Source organism: Epinephelus lanceolatus, chromosome 14 (genome assembly GCF_041903045.1).
Source record: "Epinephelus lanceolatus isolate andai-2023 chromosome 14, ASM4190304v1, whole genome shotgun sequence".
Classification (NCBI taxonomy): Eukaryota; Metazoa; Chordata; class Actinopteri; order Perciformes; family Serranidae; genus Epinephelus; species Epinephelus lanceolatus.
In genome coordinates, this window is record NC_135747.1 from 24,784,061 (window position 1) to 24,808,972 (window position 24,912).

Consider the following 24,912-nt stretch of genomic DNA (forward strand, 5'->3'; position numbering starts at 1 on the left):
AGCCACCAGCATCTGCTCCCAGTACACAAGAAGGCAGAGAAGTTGTTTTATGTTGAGTAGCATGACTAACAAATCCGGCTTCACTACATGAGAGGACATGACTTTCTGTAAATGATCAAAGGCGGTTTATGTTGTGTCAAAAATGTCCCTGGCACACTTAGTGACTAATACACAGGACACACACACCCACTTGGTGTAATGCTGGGGTTTCCACATCTTGGGAAAATTTACAAAGCCTTGAAAGAGGAAAAGAAGCAGAGGTGTGGAGGCTGATTAGATCACGGGGGCTGATAAAGATTGTTGTATTTTATCATGTGAAGGTGAAGGAGAGGCCACGGTTTGTGCAATTACCTCATCAAAAGTGAGATCACCGCACAAACGGCATCTTCTATGTATTGCAGCGGAAGCTCATTACTGCCAGTGTTTGACTTGAGCAAACGCAGGCTATAAAATACAGCCTGTCACATGATGCAGGAGGAAGACTTACAGGTAAGAAGAGACAATAGAGATCGTAAGAAAAGGGAAATGGGGTGATTATACGCACGGAGGATGAATTAACTTGTTGATGTAGAAGCAGAGGTTTAATTGGGTGAAGCAACAAGACAGGAAGTGTTGTCCACCTGCCAAACAGATTAGGAAGCATCTAAATTGTCCATCAGCCGTTTTGACAAGCACAAACACCCACTGAGAACCACTGTCAAAATAATTTAGCTTGCACATGGGAATTTTTCCAAAAGCTTTAAAGGGATAGTCTGGATTTTTTTTTTAAGTGGGGTTATGTGAGGTACTTATCCATAGTCAGTGTATTACCTATGCTGGTTGGGACTCCTCCAGTTTGGAGAAGCAGACAGGAGTACTGACACGAAAACAACAGACCTTTTGACATGTTATAAAATATAAAGCACAGGTGTGTTCAATAGCACTAATGATAGCTGCATTTCAGTTAGGGTGGGCCCTGGTATTGCCCATACTTGCTCACTGGAATAGCCTACGGGTACTATTAATGGAACTGAGCCATCCTTAATTATATGAATTTCACCTGTTTAAATGTACCCTATATTTAGAATCTTTTTACCGACATACCTTGCAGTTAGACAGCAATTTCCAACTGGAAATAAAAGCCTTTATATCCACCTATGCTCTCTCTATAAAGCCAAACTCCATTGATTAAAACAGTAATTTTACCTCGCAGAACACAGGAGTTGCTGGTCTACAGGTGTCTCGATACGTTTAAGTACACTTAAACTGTACACTTAAAGTAACAAAGTAACAAAGTACACGTAAAGTAAACTGATGTTGATTTTTTTAAGCTAGCTAAAATAAGTTTTGCTGCCGCCCCCATCTGCAGCAGTACATTGCCCATACTCTAGGGCTGTACTCCCGCCTGCTTCTCCAAACTGGGGGCGTGCTGACTGACATCCATTGTAGGTTATACAGTACACTGACTTTGCATAGTACCTCCCACAACCCGGCTTAAAAAAAAAAAAAAAAACCCACCATATCCCTTTAATGCCTCACAGTGAGGCTAAGCAACAGCATGTGTGCTCTGTTGATTGTTGTCCATGTTGTCAATATTTTATTGTTCTCTGCAGCACACGGGAAACCTCCACTTTCCCCTTCTGGTTTCACAGTGAGTCAGTTGTGTGTGTGTGTGTGTACTGGCCACGGGCAGCTAATGGCATCACTCCCACATAATGACACCCATCTGGCGTACAGCTCCCTTGGGTCAGGCGCATAGCAGGAACACTGAGGATCAGAGTATATCACCATTAGGTGGCAGGCAGTTAGGACTATTGATTACAATTACACAACTGCCCCCCAGCTGTTTCATACAATGTATACACTAACTAAACATTTCCAACTGTCATCGATTTGTTATATACCCATCAGCCGATGCATTAATGCCATGTACATGCTGTGGAGTGCTGCTGAAAAACTACAAACAAAATAATTTCTGTTTTCATTCCTCACAAGGCAAAGTTGGAGAGGCAGCGTCCTGTGTTGTATCGATGTGCGTCTCCAGCACAACAAATTCAAAGCTGATGACAGCCATCATGGAGCTAATAGTGTTCTCAGCATGCCTAAAGTGTGGAGAAACAGAGGGATGGCTCAGCTGAGAGCTCTGGCCTATTGCAAGTCTCTCTGCTCTCCACTCCAACAATAAACAAAGAGGCTCTGGCCAGTGTGTGCCTTCACGAAAATGCACAAACTGTTGGGAGAGGAAGAAAGCAGTACAGTGCACTTGTCTCCAAAACAGAGTGGAGAAATTGCTGTGTAACCACTCAGCACGTAGGTACTAATCTGTGTGTTATAATCTAAATTAAGTGGTTCTGGGAGTTTAAACGGACAAAAAGTGTTTGAAGTTTATACAACAATCAGAATGGGTGATAACAGCTACAATCTGCTCTTTATGTCCCTGGAACAGATCCCTCTATTCCCGCTGAAGTATTTACATGTTACATGGAGGAATTCATTACAAGTTGCGTGGACAGCGGTCTTGTGTACAGTCACATTCTTGTCCCACTGAGAAGCTTCAGCAAACACTTGAACTCAACAACACAAGCATATGTTCACTTCTACAGATCATACATCCAGAGGGCTGATCAAGTGGGGCATGGGCCCCTCTGGTGCCTCCTCTAGTAGGGCTAGAAGGTGACAGGTAGTTGGTTTATTCATCTCAAGTGAAGATTACTGAACCAGGTACCTCTTTATAAAGTGCACAAATGACAACAGACAAAAAAGAACCAGAAGGAAAGGATAAACCGCAGAGATGAAAAATAACCTCAAAAATCTACAAAGAGACGCAAAAGAATCACAAAGAGACAGAAAACAGAAACAAAACAACTACAATGAGAAGCAAAACAAACTCAAAGAGATGCAAAGTGACCAAAAATAGATGCAAACTGACTACAAAGAGACACTAAATGGCTACAAAGAGATGCAAAACAACCACAAATAGAAGCAAAGCAAAGAGATGCAAAACAACTATGAGATGCCAAATGACAACTAAGAGACGAAAAGTGACCAAAAAGAGACACACAAAACAACTACATGGAGATGCAAAATTGCTACAAAGAGATGCAAAACAACTACCAAGAGATGCATGACTACAAAGAGACAGAAAACAACAACTGAGAGATGCAAAATGACAACAAAGAGATGCAAAGGAACCACATAAAGACAGAAAAAAGACAGTTGAAAAAAACTGCAGAGATGCAAAGTGACCAAAAACTGACACAAAGGCACATAAAACAACCAGCTACAAAGAGATGCGAAATAACTATCAAGAGATGCAGAACAACTACCTAGTGATGCAAAACAACTAAGAGATGCAAATAACACTAAGAGACACAAAACGACTACAAAGAGACAAAATAGAATTCACAGATGAGCAAAACAACCACAAAGAAACCCAAAGTTGCCAAAAAGAGATGCAAAACGCCTACAAAGAAATTCCAGAATTCAGAAAACGACCATAAAGATTCTAGGTGCCCCTACCCAGGAGAGGTATGGGGCATTTTACATGTCTGTCTGCATTTGGTCTGACAATAATGTCCAGCTTACTAATGCCAGGGCCAGATAGACTCAGGGCTTTAAATAAAGAGTCTTAAAACATTTTTACTCATCTAACAGTCTGGTCCCTCTTGTTCAAAAGTTTCTAAACTCGCCACTGCAGATAGCTGCCTATGAGTTTATCAACCAATGAACTCCTGGAGGTCTTCCCATACTAAAACAAAAACAAAAGTCCAAGGCAGAGCTCCTTCAGCTTAGTTCAGCCCTCCTCAAACCATGTTGATTTCCCAACATGCATACTTGTATCCATTTCTGCTCTCCTCCCTCAGGCGTCTCTGGCAGTGCACCCGAGTGAGAATGAATAAATAATACGAAGGTGTGGTTGGATGTCTGGGATCCTGACTCAGGATTCCATTTCCCTGACAGAGAGCCTGGACGGTGTCCGTTTCTGTTACCTAGCAACTTCTTCCAGGAAAGCTGGAACAATCAGCCGGAGCACCAAACACCCAACAAAGTCAGTCGCAACAATGGGGCCGACTCCTTTTTCCTCCTGAGCTCTTTGGAAAACTGATACTGAGGAGGTGCACTGCAGGTCCTCGTAGCCCAGATGTTCCAAAGCGGACGGTCAAATTCAGCATTATGTCACTGTCACTGGACACTTTATATGTGTCTGAAGCATGAAATTGAAGCCACATGCTTTCCCTTGTGAGGAGGTATTATGTCATCTTAAGGACACTGATGCCCTCAGTGACACTAAGTACTAAACACCTTGATCAGGCAGTGATTCTTCACAGACTCTCCAGGAAAGGGACATTTGGAAAAATGGGACAAGGAAGCTTCGAAGGGAAGGTTTTAAAAAATATTGTGATGTTTCAACAAAGCTCACAAAAGTGAAGCAAGAAAGATAGTTGTATTGTGCAAGAGCCCACCTAAAATTTTATAAAAACTTTCCATTTGTTCACTTTGAATCAATCTTTGACACATTTGTGGGTCAGGGCCACAACTCCATAACATGACCTGTAGTTTGTCACCTAGAAAGCCCACATGTGCATGATCCAAAGTCAGCTGAGTAGGGGCTTCAAGAACTTGGTGGCAATTTATGAATGCACATTAAATCTTCTGTATAAACTACAAACAAGAGACAGTTGTAAGAGCTTTTTATAGTGTGCCATATATCCAAAATCCCCCCTTTGTGTACCTCTGTCACACACACACACACACACACACACACACCCTCATTCATTCACTCCCAATCACTCACTTTCACACATCTATATACCAGAGACAATCCATAATATGACCTGCACTTTTTCATCCATTGAGCCCACATGTGCTTCCTCCCAGCTGATCTAAAGTCAGCTGACTTTATGCAGAATATGTGCGTAAAAGCGGGTGGGTATCAGCTCCAGTGAGGTTTAAACAGACACGCTTACACTGACCGAGGTGGTATTAAGGTGGAGGAGGAGGGGAGTTAAGGTGTGTACTTACAACTAGCACGGACGTCCTCACGACCTCAGAGACACTTTGCCGGAGTTCAGCCGCCGTGCCAGGTTTACCCAGACCCCGCGTAAACCTCCTGGTCTCCGGATGCGCTGGAGTAGACATCGTCGCGCACCGCTTTGCATCCAATGACCGTTCAATCCACAAGTTATAGGCTACAAGCGACGTTCAGAGGAAAATCATCACCGGTTTATCCGTTTCTCCGAGCTACTGAGCACCACGAGTTTGAAGCTGGCTCATGTTGTTGTGTTATAGCTGCTGAATCACTCCCACCTCTCCAGCTCATACTTTTCGCTTTTCATAGTCAACGCGTGCTCCATTATTCCGGCGCGCTGCCTTCTTCCATCGGATTTATTGTTGTCATAATAAAGTATCCTCTTGAGAAGTGTTTGATTGGCCGTCCAGCGCCAGACGGGAGGTGTATAATCTGGTTGCCTCCGCAGCGCACTCCGCCCCTTACCGGTTTAAAGGCCTGCCCACTGCCGGCTGTGTGTGAGCTGCTGGGCCTGGACTTTGGACTGCAGGCACTGAATGACTGAACCAATGCTTTCCTTTTGCCACAAAAAAATCGCAGCTCTAGAGACATGTTCAAAGAGGGTTAGTTCCCTCTGGTATCTGGATCAAACTCCCATAAAAATCACACAATTATTCATTATACCTATTTCTTTTATTGTTGTATTTTATAGCCTATCTGTCTTATTATATTTCAGCTTGCTTTAAAAATGTATTATCCCGCTCTTTAATGGTTGTTTTATTAATTGTATTTGAATGTCCTTTTAAAATGTGCTCTTTTGCACGTTCTTATTATTTTTGATGTTATGTGTAGAGCACTTTGAATTTTTTTATGTAAATAAACTTGCCTTGAATAAACTCATGAACTCACACTAGATCACACTTTCACAGAATAACCAGATGAAGGTTAATTAAAGGTCCAGTATGTAGGGTTTAGTGCCATCTAGCGGTGACGCTGCAGATTGCAACCAGCTGACACTTCTCTTGTGTGCCGAGCATGTAGAAGTAATCCAGTCAGTGTTTGATTTGTCCATTCTGGGCTACAGTAGGACAACATGGTAGACTCTGTGTAAGAGGACCCGCTCTGTATGTAGATATAACAGCTTCTTCTGACGTAACAAAAACACATTTTTTATTTTCAGGTGATTAACAAATGAAAACATAGTTATGAATTTTCTGTTCAATTTCTGTCAATAGATTCACCTAAATCCAACACATTGGACATTCAATATCAGATGGTCACGCTGATTCACTGACATTACATTATATCAGATTAGACTCAATATTAAGCTTTTTTTGTGCATGTAATGTTAATGTCGATTGTTTAGCACCAAGACTCAGCATTGATAATGTAGGATATAACTTCTGATATTAGACAATTAATATATATATATATATATATATATATATATATATATATATATATATATATATATATATATGTATTATAACAAGTTTAATGAATCTTAATTGTTGTGAGGAAAAAAGGCATTTTTTAAGAGTAGTGAGAGAAAAGTAAATAATAAGCTCCAGTGAACTATGCACTTTCACACACAATCAATTTACTTTAGCGAGAGGATAATGTGCCTAAAACACGTTTCAATAATTTTGCTTTGTTAATTACATTTTTTATATCACTCTCCTTCTTTGTCGGCAAATTTTGAATATTTCTGAAATTTTGTCTTCTTCTTGCATACTGTCTTAAATGAGACTGAGAAACACAAGTCTACACCTAAACAGTGCTGGCTACAAACTTTCCTTTTATCCATATAATCACATTAAATATTCGTGAAATGATGTCATAATTTTCTATCATTGATTTTGCCTGCTGGTGCAGGCACTGGCTTCTTGCTGTCATAAAGAGATAAATGCAGATTTGGTGCAATTTTATAAATAACATTAATTATTATAGTACAGAGCAAAACAAAACTTTCTACTGCTTATACTATACAACAGTGGTTCTCAAACTGTGCTGTGGGGGACCCCTGGGGGACATAGAGCCCCTGCAGGTGTGTTGTGGATGACCAGGTGAAAAATGTGAAGAGAAATAAAGTTAAATTTATGCACTGTAGAAAAAAATAAACAAGAGTTTGCTGATGCTGTCATGCTGACCTTTATTTCACTAGAATTCAACATGGATCCTTTTTTATTAGTTGCTTTCCTAATTATTGCCTAAATGACTGATAAAATAAATGGGGCATACACTTTTTTAGCTTCTGACAGAGGCATGACAGAGAAGGTTTAAGAAACACTGCTACACATGAATATACAGACACTGCTTTATGACTTGACTGAAGCACACGTCTTGATCAATGATGCCATCTGTAGGTCAAAGCTGAAAACACACCAAAGAGCTGCACACACACACAGTTCATAGTGAAAACATCACACCAGCTTCAACAAAAGCACAAATAACACAAATTTAAGTTTGAATAAGTTTTTTTATTGCTTTCATTTCCAAAGAGCTCTCTGTTGTCTGGAAAGGAAAAAAAAAACACTGCAATTCTGAGCAGAACTGAGGTTTTTCCATTTCATTTGCTTCACTGCAAAAACCCTGTCAAATGCATATTTCCATTCATTTAGACCCATAAAAAGATCTGGTATCTGTATACAGGAGGCAGCCTAGTTCAGTGAGGGCAACGGCGCTTGGAACTGAAAGTTTCTATTTTGTTTCACACATAATCTTTAAAGCTTTCAATAACACTCACTTTCATAATACGATGATTATGAACAAGTCTCACATTATCTCATACAGCTGAAGGGGAACTTTAGTTAATTATAAAACAAAAAGTCTGAGACATATTCATACAACAAAGATCAGCGAGTAGAATATTTACTTGAAATGGCATTAATTTGTGATGGCAGTTACCCCTGGCCACTTTGTGATCAATCCTAGGGTTATGTCAATAATACAACAAAATAATTTCATATTTTCTTCTTTTTTTTTTTAAACACATTGTGCTGAGCCAGGTGTGACCAGAGCATTGATCGTTAAAGGGTGGCCTGTTTGAACATGATTTAAAATGTCATGGTATACAGTATAAGGAGACGCTCCTCGTCCCCAGTGTAACAAAATAGCATTAAAAAGTCCAGGACGTTGATATAAACCAGTTTGGCACTGAAGTTGCAGGACATTTTCAAAGCAGCAGTTCTCAATAAAATGAAAAAGTAGACAAAAACACGTTATGACAATGCAGTGATCGTTTAACCATTTAAGAAAGAATGCTGGGTATCTATATCAACATGTTACCTGCTGTAAAAACAACCAATGACAAAATGTAAAACCAGAAAGATAGGAAGTGGTTCAGACCATTAGAAAACAGTATAAAATGACATCCTTAAAAAGAGGTTTCAGAGTTGAGAGTAAAAATGCCAAAAAATGCAGTCTCTGATGCAGTCTAAACCAGCGGACATGTCACCATTAAAGCATTAAAAAGCACCAAATGTGCATGGACACATGTACAAATGTCCCAGATACGTGTAGAAAAGAAAAGCAAAGAGTCAGGAAGGGCAGATGCCACCCGAGAGAGACAGCGTGTGGAAACAAGGTCAATCAGCTCAGTGAGGATGGGACTCTTTGCTGTTCAGGACACGAGCACCGCTGGAGGGGATCGTGGCACTGCGGATGACCTCCATCCACCTGTGTGGGCAGAAAAAAGCTTATTATCAGTCCTCCGACAGCCAGGATTCAACAATACTGCAAATATACACTTTACGGCCACTTTATTAGGTGCACGTTGCTGATACAGGGTTGGAGCCCCTTTTTGCCTTCAGAACTGCCTTAATAATTCGTGGCATAGATTCAACAAGGTGCTGGAAACATTCCTCAGAGATTTTGGTCCACACTGACATGATAGCATCACACAGTTGCTGCAGATTTGTCGGCTCTACATCCATGATGCGAATCTCCCGTTCCACCACATCCCAAAGGTGCTCTATTGGATTGAGATCTGGTGACTGTGGAGGCCACTGGAGTACAGTGAACTCATTGTCATGTTCAAGAAACCAGTTTGAGATGATTTGAGCTTTGTGACATATGGTGCGTTATCCTGCTGGAAGTAGCCATCAGAAGATGGGTACACTGTGGTCATAAAGGGATGGACACGGTCAGCAACAATACTCAGGTAGGCTGTGGTGTTTAAACCATGCTCAGTTGGTACTAAGGGCCCAAAGTGTGCCAAGAAAATATCCCCCACACCATTACACCACCACCACCAGCCTGAACCGTTGATACAAGGCAGGATGGATCCATGCTTTCATGTTGTTCACACCAAATTCTGACCCTACCATCTGAATGTGGCAGCAGAAATCCAGACTCATCAGACCAGGCAACGTTTTTCCAATCTTCTATTGTCCAGTTTTGGTGAGCCTTTGTGAATTGTAGCCTCAGTTTCCTGTTGTTAGCTGACAGGAGTGGCACCTGGTGTGGTCTTCTGCTGCTGTAGCTCATCTGCTTCAAGGTTTCACGTGTTGTTGGTTCAGAGATGGTCTTCTGCAGACCTTGGTTGTAACCAGTGGTTATTTGAGTTGCTGTTGCCTTTCTATCATCTTGAACCAGTCTGGCCATTCTCCTTTGACCTCTGGCATCAACAAGGCATTTTCACCCAGAGAACTGCAGCTCACTGGATATTTTCTTTTTTGCGACCATCCTCTGTGAACCCTAGAGATGGTTGTGTGTGAAAATCCCAGTAGATCAGCAGTTTCTGACAGACCAGCCCGTCTGGCACCAACAACCATGCTACATTCAAAGTCACTTAAATCACCTTTCTTCCCCATTCTGTACTCGGTTTGAACTTCAACTGGTCATCTTGACTATGCCTGCTAAATGCACTGCCACAGGATTGGCTGATTTGCTACGTGTGTTAACGAGCAGTTGAACAGGTGTACCTAATAAAGTGGCTGGTAAGTATTCAATGAATGTGCATCTGGCTGATTACAATCCTCACCTCTCAAAAGTGTATTCACTCTCTGATCTGAAGTAGTAGACGTGGGACTTGAAATGCAGTTTGAAGACGTAGTCCTTGTGGATGTTTTCAGACTCTGTGGGGATGGTGACTGAGTAACCCAGCAGAGGAAGGCTGGCCAGTGGATAATCATCCTGAGGGAAACAAATGAAATTGACATTGAAATAGAATTTATTTTGGTGTGTTGATAATTACACAAACAATTTGAGACAAGAGACAAATGAAAACAAACATAATTTAAAAAATGGCAACTGCTCCCAACAAAACAGTAAAGGAGAAAAAAGTATCTTCAGCCATTTTCCTCTGGAGCAATCATGAGATTAATAAACACTGCATGGGAAAGTCTGTAAACCTCGATTATGGCACAAAGATTTGACATTCTACACAGAGATGTGATGCCTTAAGCCCAGAGGAGGGTAAACACAACAGAGTGAGGAGGGGAATGAACGTGGGAGAGGCTCCGATGTGTTCACTAGACAAACAGAGCGGAGAGTGAATGTTCATCACCTGGTGAGACTTGTAGAAAAACAGGCTGAAGTTGGTGAAGACCACCCAGAGCTTCTGCCAGCCGTTGCTGTTCTTGAACTTCCTCAGTAAGTTTCCTGACAGTTGATTCTACAAAGACAAAAAGCAACAAGTTATACATCCAATACTATGTACATTTCTACACATTATATGACCACTAGTCATGTACGGTGCTTAGATTTTTTTTTTTTATAATTTTGATTCATGAACAAGCAGGGTGAAGGGCACGCACATCCACAAAACTTTTACAGGTGCTGGATAAAAAAAAAAAAAAGACAGGAGAGCTGCACACTGTATCAAAAGCTCCCAGTAAAATTAATTGTACAGTTAAAATTACTGGGAGCTTTTCATACAGTGTGCAGCTCTCCTGTCTGGTTCTTGCTTTGCTTTCATTCATGAAATCAAAAGCTATGTCTGGTGATATTCTGGATTTTTCTTGTTAAGAAATACCAATAACAAGCCCAAAACCAACAGTATTTCAGGTTCTTCCTCTGTTCCATTATTGTTCAATAACTATTAAAGGGCAACTTCAATATTTTTCAACCCCGACCATTTTCCCGTGTTTTGTGTCTAAGTGACTAATGGGAATGACAGTATTTGAAACTGGTCCAGTATTAAGCGAGAACGCTGCAGCCAGCAGCAGCAAAACAAGCTGCAATGTAAATACTTGGGGTATTTGAGCACTGTCAATCTACGCCCACTAAAGGTGCTTGTTTTTGCTAATGACAAGTTCAGATTATCATTATTAGTGTCCAGCAACATACTGAAAGAATCCCTACTGTGACAGACCTTCTTGTTTAAGAGTATGATCCTTTCTGTTTTACCAGGAACAGCCCTGAGTTTGCCATCACCGAACCCACCAGACTACATTTAAATAAACCCTAATTTTAGCATGTATAGAGCCAGCATATTTTCACATCTAATTGGGTTAACTAACTATTTGAACTAAACCAGAGTTGGTAATTATTGGAAGAGCCAAAAGATGAACCAAGACAGCTTTTGTGAGATTTATTTGTTTTCTGTTGACTTTGAATGAAGTTTTTTCTACAATAATAAAATTACTGTTTTTTTCAGTGGAGTCTGGTGGGTTTGGTAATAGCAATTTCAAGGCTGTTCCTGGTTAAACAAAAAGGATCTTACTCTTTAACAAAAAGGTCTATCTCTGAAGGGATCCTTATTATGTCCAGCCTGAGCCTGACAGTGTCAAAACAAGCACAAATTGTCATCCCCATTAGTCACTTGGACAGAAAACATGGGGAAAAAGCATCCAGGTTGAAAAATATCAACGTTGCTTACAAAGCATACACATCAATAAGCCACATGGTTGCACTGGTTGGCATGTTCTTTGATTATGATCAATGGTGCTGCAGTTTATTTTGAGTCAATCTCACAAACACTGTCCTGCTACTGTCAATACTGGAATACTAAATATGTATTAATCCGCAGCTGAAAATAGGTCCAGATAAATGCACTATTTACTCCTGTTTCAGAAACGTTTACTAAAAACCACAGTGCCCAGATGTTTTTGGAAATTACTTAGCCTTTTATAAAAATGAAATGATATATTTGTGACCTGATTTTAAAGATTTATGTCTTCAATAGAAACAAATGAGAAACAACACAAGTCAGAAAGTGCTAAGAAACACACTGACACATTGTCGGTTTTGGTCATTTCATGGCATTTGTTGACAATAACAAAAATATAGAATATGGCCATTTATGCTTGCTTATTTTATACTTCCAAACTAAGTGTCAAACTAATCTTCTGTCTTTAATAGTTTAAAATATACAGTAATTGTAAGACAGGAACTGAGTGGAATAGGTATTGGCTCTCTTGTTACATCTTGTTTAATGTGTCTATTGTGAATTTAATTTCATATCTTCAGCTGTCAATCACAAGTTTCTGTAAAACCAATTAGGGTGTCACTGATCTGTACAACATGAGGCACTACAGCAACTTCTATTCTATTAATTTCTTTTCTAAAAGCACTTAAGAGCTTTACTCTCTATAGTGAAGTTCAAGTAAACACATACACAGGGCCTCTCCTGTCTGCCTGGCTCCTTTACCTCTAGACTCCTGCAGGATTCACTAAAGGAGAGGCTCTGAACACGGTACCAGCAGATAACAGACAGAGGCACTGGTCCCTGGCCACTGGGGGGCCCCACCGGGGGGGCCTTATTCTCACTGACTGGACTAGGGTCCTCTACCACGGAGGAACGCACAGACGCGTGGGGAAGAGAGAGAAAGACAGAGAGAGAAAAAAAACAGACAGGGAGGGAAGGACAGAAACACAGAGACTGAGTAGGTGAAACACAGGCATGCAGTGGCAGGGATAAACACGGAGGCCGACCACAGTGTGTCCAGGCAAAGCTGTGAAGAGGACGTTTGTTACAACTACAGAGGAAGAGCAGAACTAGATCAGGGCAAAACAGGATCCGTTCTGTTAGTGTGAGATGAGGACGTTTAGCACATCTACGTACTGCTCTCTCTCTCTATTTATAGACGATCAGAGACTTCAAGTGCCAGGGGAGGAGAGAGAAGACAGAACCACACGGGAAAGCCACAGTTTTGAGTTGAGATAAGAACGTCACGCAGGCAACTGTTAGCCAAAAGAGGGAAGGGGGGGAACAGTATCCTCACTGAGGCTGCAAAGAAACAGCTTTCACAAACAATGACTGAAGGTAAACATTTATCTGATGTAAAAATAGCTCAAACGTTATTGATGCAAAATCCCTACGGCCCATCGTTTTCAGTTTTTAACAATTTGTGTGGAAAAATACCTGGATTTTGTTAAAAGAGGAGATCAGTCTGAAGGTACCATGTGAAGATTTTGTTTATTAGTAGCGGTGTCTCAAAAGTGGGTCCCTGTTTTGTTTGTAGCATGTACACTATGAGGATTCACATGCAATAAGCATCTGTTTTCTAACAAGTTTGCTATATAAACATGTTCCCGACTTCTTTCAGCTGCTGCAAAGTGGCAAAAAAAAAAAAAGTTATTGCAGGTTTAAATATCAACTGAGGATGGAAATGCACTGTTTAGTTACAAAAAGACTTCAGAATGCCTTTTAACACATTTTCACCAAAATTTTATGTCCCTACTAAGCAGTAATCTTCAATTACGTCAGTGGGGAAGTGCCAGAAACTGCAGTTCCTCCAATGACCACTTGAGGCTGGCTCCAAGAGTGAGTTAATCCCCATAAACACCTATGTTAAAATGCCAGACTTTACAGCAGATATAAACATGTTCACAGCCTGGTACAAAAACTGTTATGGTCTCTATAGCTAATTTCAACATTTAAATGTTATTAATGCTTAAAGTAATGCATAATTAAGGCTGGGACCACTTTGACTGACAGGCTGCATGGCCGCAGGAAGGTGAGTGCTGAGGGTGCTGCAGCACCTCCTATTGACAAAGGGCGGAACAACACAGTCTGTAAGTAGTTGGCTATTCTAGCATAACTCATGGGATATCTGAACATTTATTTTTAAAATAAATTAAACAGAATATGATAAGGTGCCTGTCAGCAGGATATGAAAAAATGATATTAAAAACGTTCAGATTTAATTGAGTCCTTCCATCTGATGTGACAGCGTTATCACATCAGTTCAAAGTGCAAGGGTCAGGGTTAGCTCATGGGGCAGTTAAACTTGGGGAGAGATCTGCGGTAGCGGGAGCTCATGAATAGCGCAGACAGGCTGAGAAAGAAACTGAAATTTGTGAGGTCTGTTCTGAAGCTACTTTTTAGATCCAAAAAATATTTTGGACCCGGGGGACTTTCACTGCGGGAGCTTAGCCTTTGAGTTTTAGAGCAGCTTATGGTGGAGCAGATGACAAGCAGACATTATGTTTTGATTTACCCAGGGCACATGAGTGGCTTCAGTGAACTAGATATCAGCCACTATTTAAAAGGAAAAATTACATTTTTTTGGCACAAGCAGTCCAGAGACAAATTGTGTCTGGGGCAAGAGAGTGCAACGGAACCACTGATATAAGTACATCTCAGCAGGTATCCTGTGGGTCCTCATCCCAATTGTGAGAATAAACGTAGATGTATGACTATGTAACATTTGTACCTTCTTGTGTAGCAGACTGTTAACAATGCTGTGGTTAAAATGGGGTTAGGTTTAGGTACAAAAACCACTTGGTTATGGTTAGAAAAAAATCATGTTCTCTCAACTAGTTTTGTTGTGTGTTGGTTTCCAACAGCGGTCTGCAGCTGGCAGCCGTCACACCTAAGCACTTGCACAGACATTGTCATGTCCAAAAGTTTATACTGAGCAGCACTTTCAAATTTGAGGCGTCAAAACAGGAGTTTACAAACCAGATGGCTACGTCCATTATTTTTATACAATCTATAGTCCCTGCACCCAAAAGTTGTTATTTCCCACTGCAAGGACAAACATCATCCTCTTGCAATGAGCACTTGTTAGAAAATATCAGTTACTGAATGTAAAAAGAGAAATTGGGAGACAGTTTATGAGCTACTGATTATCTATTATCTTTTTTACTCATAGAAAAAGATTGAGTACTGACATTTGTAACATCCATTTCCACCCACACTTTCTTTTATTTCTTTACTATCTGATTTTTTAGATAGCGCAGGAGGATACTGTTCCCACCGTGAGATAATCCAAGTGAATTAAGATACAGCACACACTCAGAGACACAGAGAAAGAAAACAGTGAAGCAGGAGGGGAGGAGCAGGTCTGAGGTTTGGCCGGTACCTCTACAGCTACGCTAAAGTCCACCATGGACACACTGGTGTTCCTGTGCCAGCACACGTGCACCATGGTGTTACCACGGTGAGGGGCGGGCCTCTCCAGCGAGGTGTGCGACGCTGTTATGTCGTCCTCAGACTCCACCTCCACCGAGTCCTCAGGGCATTCTGGGAAAGTCAGGAGGTTGTTACTGCTAGGCAATGAGCAGGGTGGTGAGGGGAGAAGGGCGCTAAAGCACAGACAATGTCAGATCATTTACAAATCAAACGTAGTCTCGTGTATCTGGGATTTCAGTCTGTGGAGTTTTAACTTAAAACTTACTGTATATCCACTGTTTATTTTTCAAGTATAACTTTATGCTACTGTACATTTATGTAGTAACTTACTGTTGTCCGTCAGAAGGTCAAACGAAGGCCCGTTCCTTGTTTTCGCCGTCTCTATCGCCATCTGTATGTCCTCCATCCACTTCTCCATCTCCAATAGTGAACTATGGTGAAAACACACAAATGGACAAAACACTCAGCGCAACCCATGATTAGTCACAGCAGGAAGGCCTGGTGGTTAGAAACAGTCCAGTGAACAAGAATGTCACAAGTCGGATCCCAGTTAGTCCAGGTGTCCTGCCAAATTCTCCTTGAAGAGATACCAAGAAACCATCTGCTCCCTCGTGGAGACTGGATCAGCTAAATAATAGTTATCTTTTTGTTTTTGTCACAGTGATTCAGATTCTATAGAAGAAAATTGTCTTCACAGTCTATACAATGAAACAATCAGGATCTAGACAGACAAGAGACATCACGCAGCTCAAGTGTATTACAGTGACCCAAGGTTACTCAAAACAATAATGAGGGCACAGATCTTCTCCCAAAGTGATGAATGAAATGACATGAATGAAAAAAGTTTCCAAAAAAATGCTAACAATCCAGAGGATGGGAGTAAAAAAGAACAACAAGCAAACAAACAAAATATGTAAATCCTATTTTCACGCATTTATGTTCAATAAGGGTATCAGATAAGACACTGATATTGGGTTTTGCAGATGAATGGTAGTCTAACAAAAAAGTAAAGTTAGAAATGCTATGTGCACTGTGATATTATTAATAATGTCACATTAATTATCAAAGTGAATTAATAATTAACTAACTACTCTTCTTAAGTTTTGTTAACTGAGACTTTATGATCGATAAATATCTTCACTAAGTACTGTTTTTTACCCACCTTGTCTTGGACTGATATTCAATTTTTATTTTTATTTTTATTTTATTTTATTTATTTTATTATTTTTTATTATTTTATTTTATTATTGTTATTATTTTTTATTTAATTCAATTTTAATTTTAGGAGAATATTAATTAAATTCTTAATATTGAATATTAAAAATTTAATACGTTTTTGTTTTTGTTTTGTTTTGCTGTAACTGAAACTGTGTTAGAAAACCTCCTAAACCATGAGCTGTTGAGGTCGGACACAGCATTGCTGCATTTGTGACAACAAATATAGTATCAAAAAATCCCAAGTTCTGCAGAGGAGTGTCCACGAACGAGGACGAGAGGTCAGCGTTCAGCAGAATGACATATAAGTTCCAGTAAACCAAAAATGTAATGTTCTCATATGAGGACACAGGGTCTTAGGAGTACATATTAACTCACACTTATTACAAGGACTTAAATATAAATTGTTACAAACTGTAACTGTAAAGTGGGGGTGAAAAAAACAGGATTTTTAAAGTGATTCTCAGTGGAAATTATGCAACTGCTGATTAGTTATATAGTCACATATAGTTTGTCACTATATGTGAGAGCTCAGCTGCATCTGACCAGAGTGCATGCAACACTTCTTGACTCTGGTGTCTCCACACCAAAGTCCAGACACCCCAGAAAAAACAAGGTCACACATTAAGTTGTCACTTTGGGTTATTTTAGGTCCAGGTACAAGGTGTCTGCGCCCCGACGACCACCGTCCTTACCTTGCTGCCACCACCACCGACTGCTGCTGTCCAACCAACGTGAAGGCGTGCGGCACACCCCACTCATCTTCACTCTCTCTGATCTGGGAGAAGAACACAGAGACACAGAAAAAACATTAGAGAGCAGCAGTATCTAGGACAGCAAGGACCAAAATAGACGAAAAGGGAGAGATGGAGGGAGGGATGATGAAAAGGAAATGAGAGAGAAGGACATGTGTAGTCGTCCTGAAAGAGTGTGTGACTGTGTGTATGTGTTGGGGTGGAGGAAGACGCTGAAAGAGCTGCAGCTCAGCTGTTTGAGGTGGCTTTGTTCTGCAGTAATGACAAACTGGTGACAGCCGTTTGTGTTCGATGGAGACAAACAGCACTTACTGTCATGCCATGGAGCGGCAGCTGGCCATGCACTTTGAACTGATTGGTCGGCATCATCCCTCGACTCGTGTACAAAATGACGTCGTTAAACTATTGCCAGGGAGGCAACAAGAGAAAGAGAATGCAAATTAACAGTCTTAATACCAGACGTCATTAAGTCTGTTTTTGTTTAATAGTCTAAACTGAATGTATATAATCCAATAAATAATCCTGGGGAAATTCAAACGTGCCATAGCAACCACAAAGACTGAATATTAATTCTAACCACATATACACACTGCTACCTTTTTGGTTGCCTTGTTTATCAAAGTTATATTTCCTATAAAATCAGACAACTGTGAAACACTTGCATTACATATGGCTGTCAAAGTTCTGAGCAACATGTGTTATTTTCTCCCAAAATGAACTCTTCCAGCTGCACTTAATCTGCCAGCACCATCTGACTGATATATGGCTGGAAATGATGATTATTTTTCCACTGAGATCACGCCACGAAATAATTCAATTAGTGATATGACCTAGTCTAAAAAGAAAGTGGGTGTTACCAGGAAAAACATTCGTTGCTGTAGGCCTTTTCCAGACAGTTTGCTGAGGCAGCCTAACCTGATGAACTCCTGAGGAAGCAAAAACATGCATCACGTGTTAGTCACACATATCAAACACGCTGTCTGTAGAGAAGTAAAAATCTTTGCCAGTTTATTCTTTTAAGCTTTAAACTCACCCGCCCAGGAACAACAAGATTGTCAACGCCGATCAAATCCTTCTTCAGCTCCAAAAGCTTCTGGAAGTTCTCCATCTTGATTAGGCTTCCCTGGAGCTGCTCCACCACCTCAGACACATCTGCCAGAGCAGCTACGGACCAATCAGAGGCAAGAGATTAATGGAGATAGACTGTTAGATTATGTTACAGTAGCAGAAGACTTTAAGAAGTATTTCACTCCTGGAAAGATGGTCTTTTCATAACACTGGGCTGTTTATGCAGTGGCAAGATTCAAAAACGTTTGAAATTGGTGCTCTATGACCCGAAAGAACAGATAAACCTACAACTACCAGAATGCAGTGTGCCGAACCGGACGGATAAAAGCTTCTGCTGGTGGATGAAGTAAAGCAAGCTTGGCCGGTTTTTCACAGGAAACAATATGGTAACAAACAATCTCGAATTACAGCTAAAATATCTGTTCATATTTGATCAGCACTGCTTAGTTTTACTGTTGGATCTCAGTATTTTCAGCAGTTTTCAGCTGTTGAAATTCTTGTATTACAGTCAAACAGTGCACTAAAATATGTTTCTGATGACTTTTAGGTGGAAAGTTTGCAGCACAGTAACAGTATCTTGGTTTATATTTAATCAGCACTGCCTGGTTTTATTGTTTGACCAGAGAGTTTGAGAGAGGGGCAGCTCTCTCTCTCTCCAGCCCCATCTATACTCTTTGTGTCTGTGGTGGCAGGCATACAAAAATCAAGGAGGTTAAAAAGAAAAGTCACTGTGTCATATAACGTTGTAGCACTGGGCAGTGAAATCTGGTCTGCACTTGGCAAAAGGCTCAATATCTGGCCCACTATCAGAGAATATGGGGATGATTTATTCATTTCACCGAGTTGGCCTTGACTCAGAATATATTTTATGTGAAAAATAAAGATATGGATGGGAATTAAAATTTCCCAGTTACTGAAAAGGTCTGTAATAAAAGGCCATAAACAACGGCTTTCTATATGAAAACATTCTACAGTATATTGTCTGCTATCCATTCCAGTATACCCAAAAAGTTCAGTCAGGCTGAGTGCACCAAAAGAGGCAAAAAAGAGCACACTCATACAACACTTATTTCTAGCAGTCTGCTGTAACCCTCCAACATCACTGCTCCAGTTACATTATGCATGTGCCTGTTACATTAAAGACTGATTTTAAGCCCTACATGGGCTGGGACCGAGCTACATCTCTAACTCCCTTGTTAACTATTTGCCTCCAAGAACACTACGATCATCTGTGGCTGGTTTATTGGTGGTTGACAGCAACAGCCGGAAGTAGATGTGGAATGCAGCCTTTGTCAATGACGCCCCAAAGCTAAAGAACACACTACCTATAGATATCAGGGAAGCTAGCTCGCTGAATATTTTTTAAAAGAAATCTACAAACGTATCTGTTCACTTTAGCCTTTAACTAGCTCTGACTTCCTGATACAGGTCTGAAACTCTTTCTTTTTACACTTCACGCTGCTGCAACTCTTTTAAAATCTAACTTGATTTTATGATTTACAGTTTTACAACTCTATGATTTATGAATCAGTTCTGTTTTATGTTCATTCTGTCTATTTCCATGTGAAGCACTTATATTGCCCTTGTTGTAAAAGGACTTTGTGCTGCATTTCTTGTATGAAAGGTGCTATATAAATAAAGTTTATTATTATATTATTACACCATAGCTCCCATAGGATCAGAGAGTGTGTCCCAGCCTTCATTCAATAGTGGAGGTACAATCTGTAGCTCAAGCAACAGCCCTAGAGCTAGCAAAAATTTGAGCTAAACGATAAGCAGGGAGATCTGGGCGCTGGTAAGTTGGAGGGAGGTTTACCATAGTTCATTTACACATACTACCCAAACTGTTATGATACAGAGCTGGTTGAAAATGGCAAAGTATTCCTTTATCTGTTTGGGTATTTTGTTCCTGTTCAGCCTGAGCGCAGTACCTCTGCAGTCCCTGAAATCCACATGAGTAGCTGGGTAGTGTTTGCACAGGCGCTCCAGGATCTGCTTGTAGTGATTGAGGCGGTGCAGCGGCCGCAGGATGAAGACGTTGAGGGGGACGTAGCAGACCTTCTGCAGCTCAAAGTCTCTGCAGAGACTCTCCAACTTGCGGGACGCCCTGCACGCCTTCTCCAGCTCCACCAGAAGTTCAGACTGTTTATGCAGGTTTGTTGTCAGGGGCTGCGGACGAAGTTGGAACACATAAATGAGTATTAAATTATTACTGTAATTACAGATACGTGAGAGTGAGAGTGTTGCCTCACCTTCAACCCTTGGAGGTTCTTCAGCATGACATCTCCAATGCGCTGGTAGTCTCCTTTTATGTGAGCATTGGAGCGTCCTTCCCTAAAACAGATAAACATCAGCAAGTTTGTTATCGCTAAGCATTATGGAGCCATTTGTAAACAGTGAATTAATTAACTGAGCTACGCAAATGCACTTAAAGCTCATTGATTATTCAGACGAGCTTCAGTTCATGCAAGTAAAATCGCAATGAAGTTGGAAAGGGCTCTTTAAACTTTGAGAGCAAGATCCACCAGCAGGTGTCTCCCTTGAGTGTGATTTTCCCCACAGAGGGCGCAAGAGTAATGAGCTACCATTATTGGATTCATTCAGAATATTTAATATTTTGCTTCAGCATTTTATCAGGGGCTTTGGAGAAATATATCCAGTCTGTACACATGGGGCACAATGTGTGCAACACTTCCCTTCTAATCTATGACAAACAGCTTTCTAATCATAGTCACAACAACAAAGGTACATCTCTACTATAATATTTGAGTATGCAAAGCTAAAAAAGAGACACATGCAGCAGCAGCAGATAATTTACATACACATTTGAATGTTGTTCTTATCAGCAGCGTTGACTGTAATATCACTTCCAGCTTTAATTCAGAGTTCTAACGATGACTAGCCAAAACAGGCTTTGAAATAAAAATACTTTAAGTCTGCAGTTAATGGCCGTAAATTCTGACACTCTAACAGGCTTTAAGCATCACTGCCTGCATGTCTGTATGTGTGTGTGTGCGCGCGCGCGCGTGTGTGTGTGTATCATTCAGTGTGTGTTAGATAAAGCACCACATCATTAAGAAGATCAGACAGCAGAAACCCACAGGCAAGAAAAGGCCGGCCCTGGTGCAGCTCGATTGTTGCCATGGAGACGATAGCTCCTCGGGTCATCTGGAGGGACTGGGTCGCCCTCTCAGACTAAATGCCAATAAATCTCATTAAAAATAGGGGGCAGAAATTGTGATAAATTGGGCTAAACCCAAACCAACACATCGCCACGCGTGTTGTGAACCCTGCAGGGATGTATTTTGAAGTGAAATGAGTCTCACCACAGAGCCAGCCGCTGCTCCACCTCCCTGAGAAAACCTGTGTGGAACTTGTGCAGAGGCTCGAAAGTGGAGAGGACGGTGTTCTTCAGAGAGTCTGGAGTCGCCTCGTCTTGTCCCACAGCGCTCTGGAAAGACTGAGGTCACAAATAGCAAGCATCAAAACAAGACAAGAAACTGTTTATATTAAAGCTGTAGTTGGTGACTTTTATGAAAAATAACTTGTTGTATTTACAGAAACTGTCACTCTATCCAGACAGAGATACAGATACAGATAGTGTATGAAAAAATCGTATTCCTCTGCCTACTCTGTTGCCTTGTAGCACTTCTAATGGCTCTAACAGTTTGCTTTGGCCAGTGGATGGTGCTTGGTTTTCACTCAACTGTATTCAGCATGGCGTCCGGGTCAGGAACTTTCTCATTTTACAGCTAAGCAGTACACTAAAGTATCTTTCTGAAAACATCTGAAGTGAGAAATAGACAATGCAGTGACATAATTTTGAGTCATATTTGATCAGCACTGCCTAGTAAGATAGGATGACTGCAATTCACGAGCCGTGACTGACATGACTGGCAGCTGCGTTAGAGACGCCTCAGCTCTGATTGGTTGTTTTTGCCGAGCCCTGGGGGATTCTAGCAAATGCCACTGGAAGCAATATGAAGAGGCAGAGGAACAAGAGTGTATGCAATATTTAGAATATTTTCACTGCTTTACCTTGCTGTCAGGCAGCCCCCTCTGATGGGGAACTCATGCAGTTTTCTATGCTGTCTTCAAAGCCAGACTCCATTGACAGAAACAGCTATTTTAGCCAGCTGAAGATGGGAGCTGCTGGTCTAGTGCTGCCTCTATTGGCAGTTTGTTTGTGTTATCGTGTGACTTTGGTGAAACAAAATTAACCCTTTAAAACTCACAGAATAAAGCAAACAAACTGACTGACTGAGGCAGTGATAGACCAGCAGCTCCTGTGTTCTGCAAGGTAAAACTACTGTTTTGTCAGTGGAGTCTGGTGGCTTTGACGAGAACATAGATGGGGAACTGAAGCCGTTAACAGGTTCTCCATTGGAAATCGCTGACAGCAAAATATAGTGGACACTTAAACTACTTTTTAAAGATTATTTTTAGGGTTTTTTTGGCCTTTAATAGACAGGACAGATTGAAATGGGTTGAGAGTTGACATGCAGCAAAGGGTTGCAAGCCAGAGTCGAACCTGCAACTGCTGCAGTGAGGCATCGCCTCTGTACATGGGGCGCCGGCACTATCCACTACACTACCGACGCCCCACTACTATGATTTTTTAAGTGGGATTTTTTTAGGTGGCTAAAATAGGCTTTGCTGCAGCCCCCATCTACAACAGTGCATTGTTTAGCTTCTACGTTGGTACTCCAGCCTGCTTCTCCAAACTGGAGGCGTGCTTACCAACAGCTACTGTATGTAATACACTATGGACAAGTGCCTCATACAACCCCACTTCAAATCTGAACTATCCCTTTAAGGTGAGCACAGTGAGGCCAACATTCGTGTTAAGTAACAATAAGAAAAAAAAATTGCGTGAAGGGAAACTATTTTCTGCTTCATGGTAGATAAAGCAACCATGTACAAACTGTAACAGTGGACTAATCAGATATTCGATTGCACGGCAATGGTTATCTCTCCATGACATCAGGTAACTCAAGTCCAGATTTTCTGGTCTCGAGCTTGTAAAGAGCTCGTTCAGTGAAAAGTTTTCACGAGCAAAGACTCTTCAAGATCATGTGTCAATATAGATTTTCCCAGGGTGCTAAAAAAAGACCTTTATCTGTGTTTCTGCTGTTGTGCTTCAGTGGCGTGACGTCCCTTAAATCCTGTAATTGCCTGAGAATGAATAGAAGAATCAATAGCCAATCACTCTTAACACTATTGTTCCATTAAGTCACATTGAAGTCAAACGCATGTTGTGCGTTTGACCTCAGCGGGCATGAAAATAGCTTCATTCGGCTGACGTGATGGGAAAGGGAAGTGGGTTTTAGGAAAAGCTAGAAGGGCTTGACAAGAAGCGCCAGCTGTTGTTCGGATGACTTCACCCCAAACAGCGGCACAAAACCAGTGTACGGGTAGAGAAACAGCACACACACACACACAGCTGTAAAAAAGAACGAGGACACGAGCCAACCCAAATATTTATGAGATGTGTGAAAGGCTTCTCTGAAAATTACAAGACGGGAAAAGCTGCAGTCTTTGAAAGAAGCCGGAGGAAAAAAAAGGAGTGATGCATTTTCTCCACGTGCGTGTGCCGAATCAGACAACGGCAGCGCTTCACTTCGGCCTCGTGAGAACATCCTCCTCGTTCGTTGCTGAAGGAGCTGTACCGCACATTTAATATCCTGTTTTCTGCTGCATTTCCTTTGAGATACTATCAAATGAAATGGTGTCCATATGCTTGTACCCAGCCAGTGCAAACTAAAGGAACACAGTGGATTGGGGAGCCTCATGCAGAGGGAACATGCGGCTAAATCCATCTATCTCTTTAAACACAAACACAGTTTAGTATTCACAGCCTTGAGTGAGACAGATAAATGCATTTCAGAGCGCGGGTGTGGGGAATGAATAAAAAATGAAATCGCATCTGCCAAAATATCCCTGTGTCACTGCCTGACTCTGTGTTTTGGCGGGCACTCTGCAATGGAGCAGCTAACCGGAATAATCAATGTTTTCTCCCCAGAGGACAGTGCAAGAGAAAACAAACAGTGGAGCAGCATGTTGGCAAGCTGGCAAATTTTTTTTTTTTTTTGTTCTTACCACAGTCACCACCTCCAGGTCCTTCACATACGTCCTTTCTGTAGTCAGCAGCTCCTTGGAGATGAAGTAGGCCCGATCTGTTGGGAACCTCTGCAAAGACATCACAACAGAGAGGAGACTGTGAGCAAGGAGAAATTAACTGTACAGCTATGAAGCATGAGTCCAGCCAGCATATCGCCTGTCTAACCTATTTCTCTGAGTAGACTTACAAGAAAATACTTCGGTCCCTGTGGAGCATTATTTAGGACAGGTAATCTAGGTCCAGTGCTATTCTGAGTATGTGGTGGCGGCTTTGAAGCACAAGTTAAGTTAAAAAACAACAACAACAAAACTGATACAACACAGTAAGTTAATGTAGTAAGACATTAAATCCAGTGGCAGTTCGCGCCTAAATCAAAAATACATATTGTTCCTCTTACCTGTAGTGCTATTTATCAGTCTGGATAGTTTTGGTGCGTGTTGCAGAGTGTTGGAGATATCAGTCG

The 24,912-nt window shown here is 41.1% G+C and overlaps 2 protein-coding genes across 7 annotated transcripts in view; both read right to left on the reverse strand.

Moving 5' to 3' along the window:
• LOC117251257 (dedicator of cytokinesis protein 9) overlaps positions 1–5,441 on the reverse strand; it is a 126,826-nt gene extending 121,385 nt beyond the window's left edge. For all 3 annotated transcript variants that reach the window (XM_033617395.2, XM_078174516.1, XM_033617387.2), the window contains exon 1: positions 5,002–5,441. In XM_033617395.2, coding sequence (XP_033473286.2) covers positions 5,002–5,118 — 117 coding nt within the window. In that variant the 5' untranslated portion in view covers positions 5,119–5,441. The remainder of the gene's footprint in view (positions 1–5,001) is intronic.
• A 2,514-nt stretch (positions 5,442–7,955) lies between these two features.
• Positions 7,956–24,912, reverse strand: part of LOC117251151 (FERM, ARHGEF and pleckstrin domain-containing protein 1) — an 86,964-nt gene continuing 70,007 nt past the window's right edge. The window contains exons 15-27 of one of the 4 annotated variants that reach the window (XM_033617157.2): positions 24,428–24,517; positions 21,655–21,788; positions 20,581–20,662; positions 20,260–20,497; positions 18,294–18,424; positions 18,118–18,186; positions 17,573–17,662; positions 17,201–17,283; positions 15,621–15,721; positions 15,241–15,401; positions 10,497–10,604; positions 9,972–10,123; positions 7,956–8,665 (exon numbers count right to left, since the gene is read on the reverse strand). In XM_033617157.2, the coding sequence (XP_033473048.1) occupies positions 8,584–8,665; positions 9,972–10,123; positions 10,497–10,604; positions 15,241–15,401; positions 15,621–15,721; positions 17,201–17,283; positions 17,573–17,662; positions 18,118–18,186; positions 18,294–18,424; positions 20,260–20,497; positions 20,581–20,662; positions 21,655–21,788; positions 24,428–24,517 (1,521 nt within the window). In that variant the 3' untranslated portion in view covers positions 7,956–8,583. Of the gene's footprint in view, positions 8,666–9,971; positions 10,124–10,496; positions 10,605–12,581; positions 12,719–15,240; positions 15,464–15,620; positions 15,722–17,200; positions 17,284–17,572; positions 17,663–18,117; positions 18,187–18,293; positions 18,425–20,259; positions 20,498–20,580; positions 20,663–21,654; positions 21,789–24,427; positions 24,518–24,912 lie in introns of those variants that run through there. The other 3 variants (XM_033617158.2, XM_078174517.1, XM_033617159.2) reach the window with 3 other exon arrangements.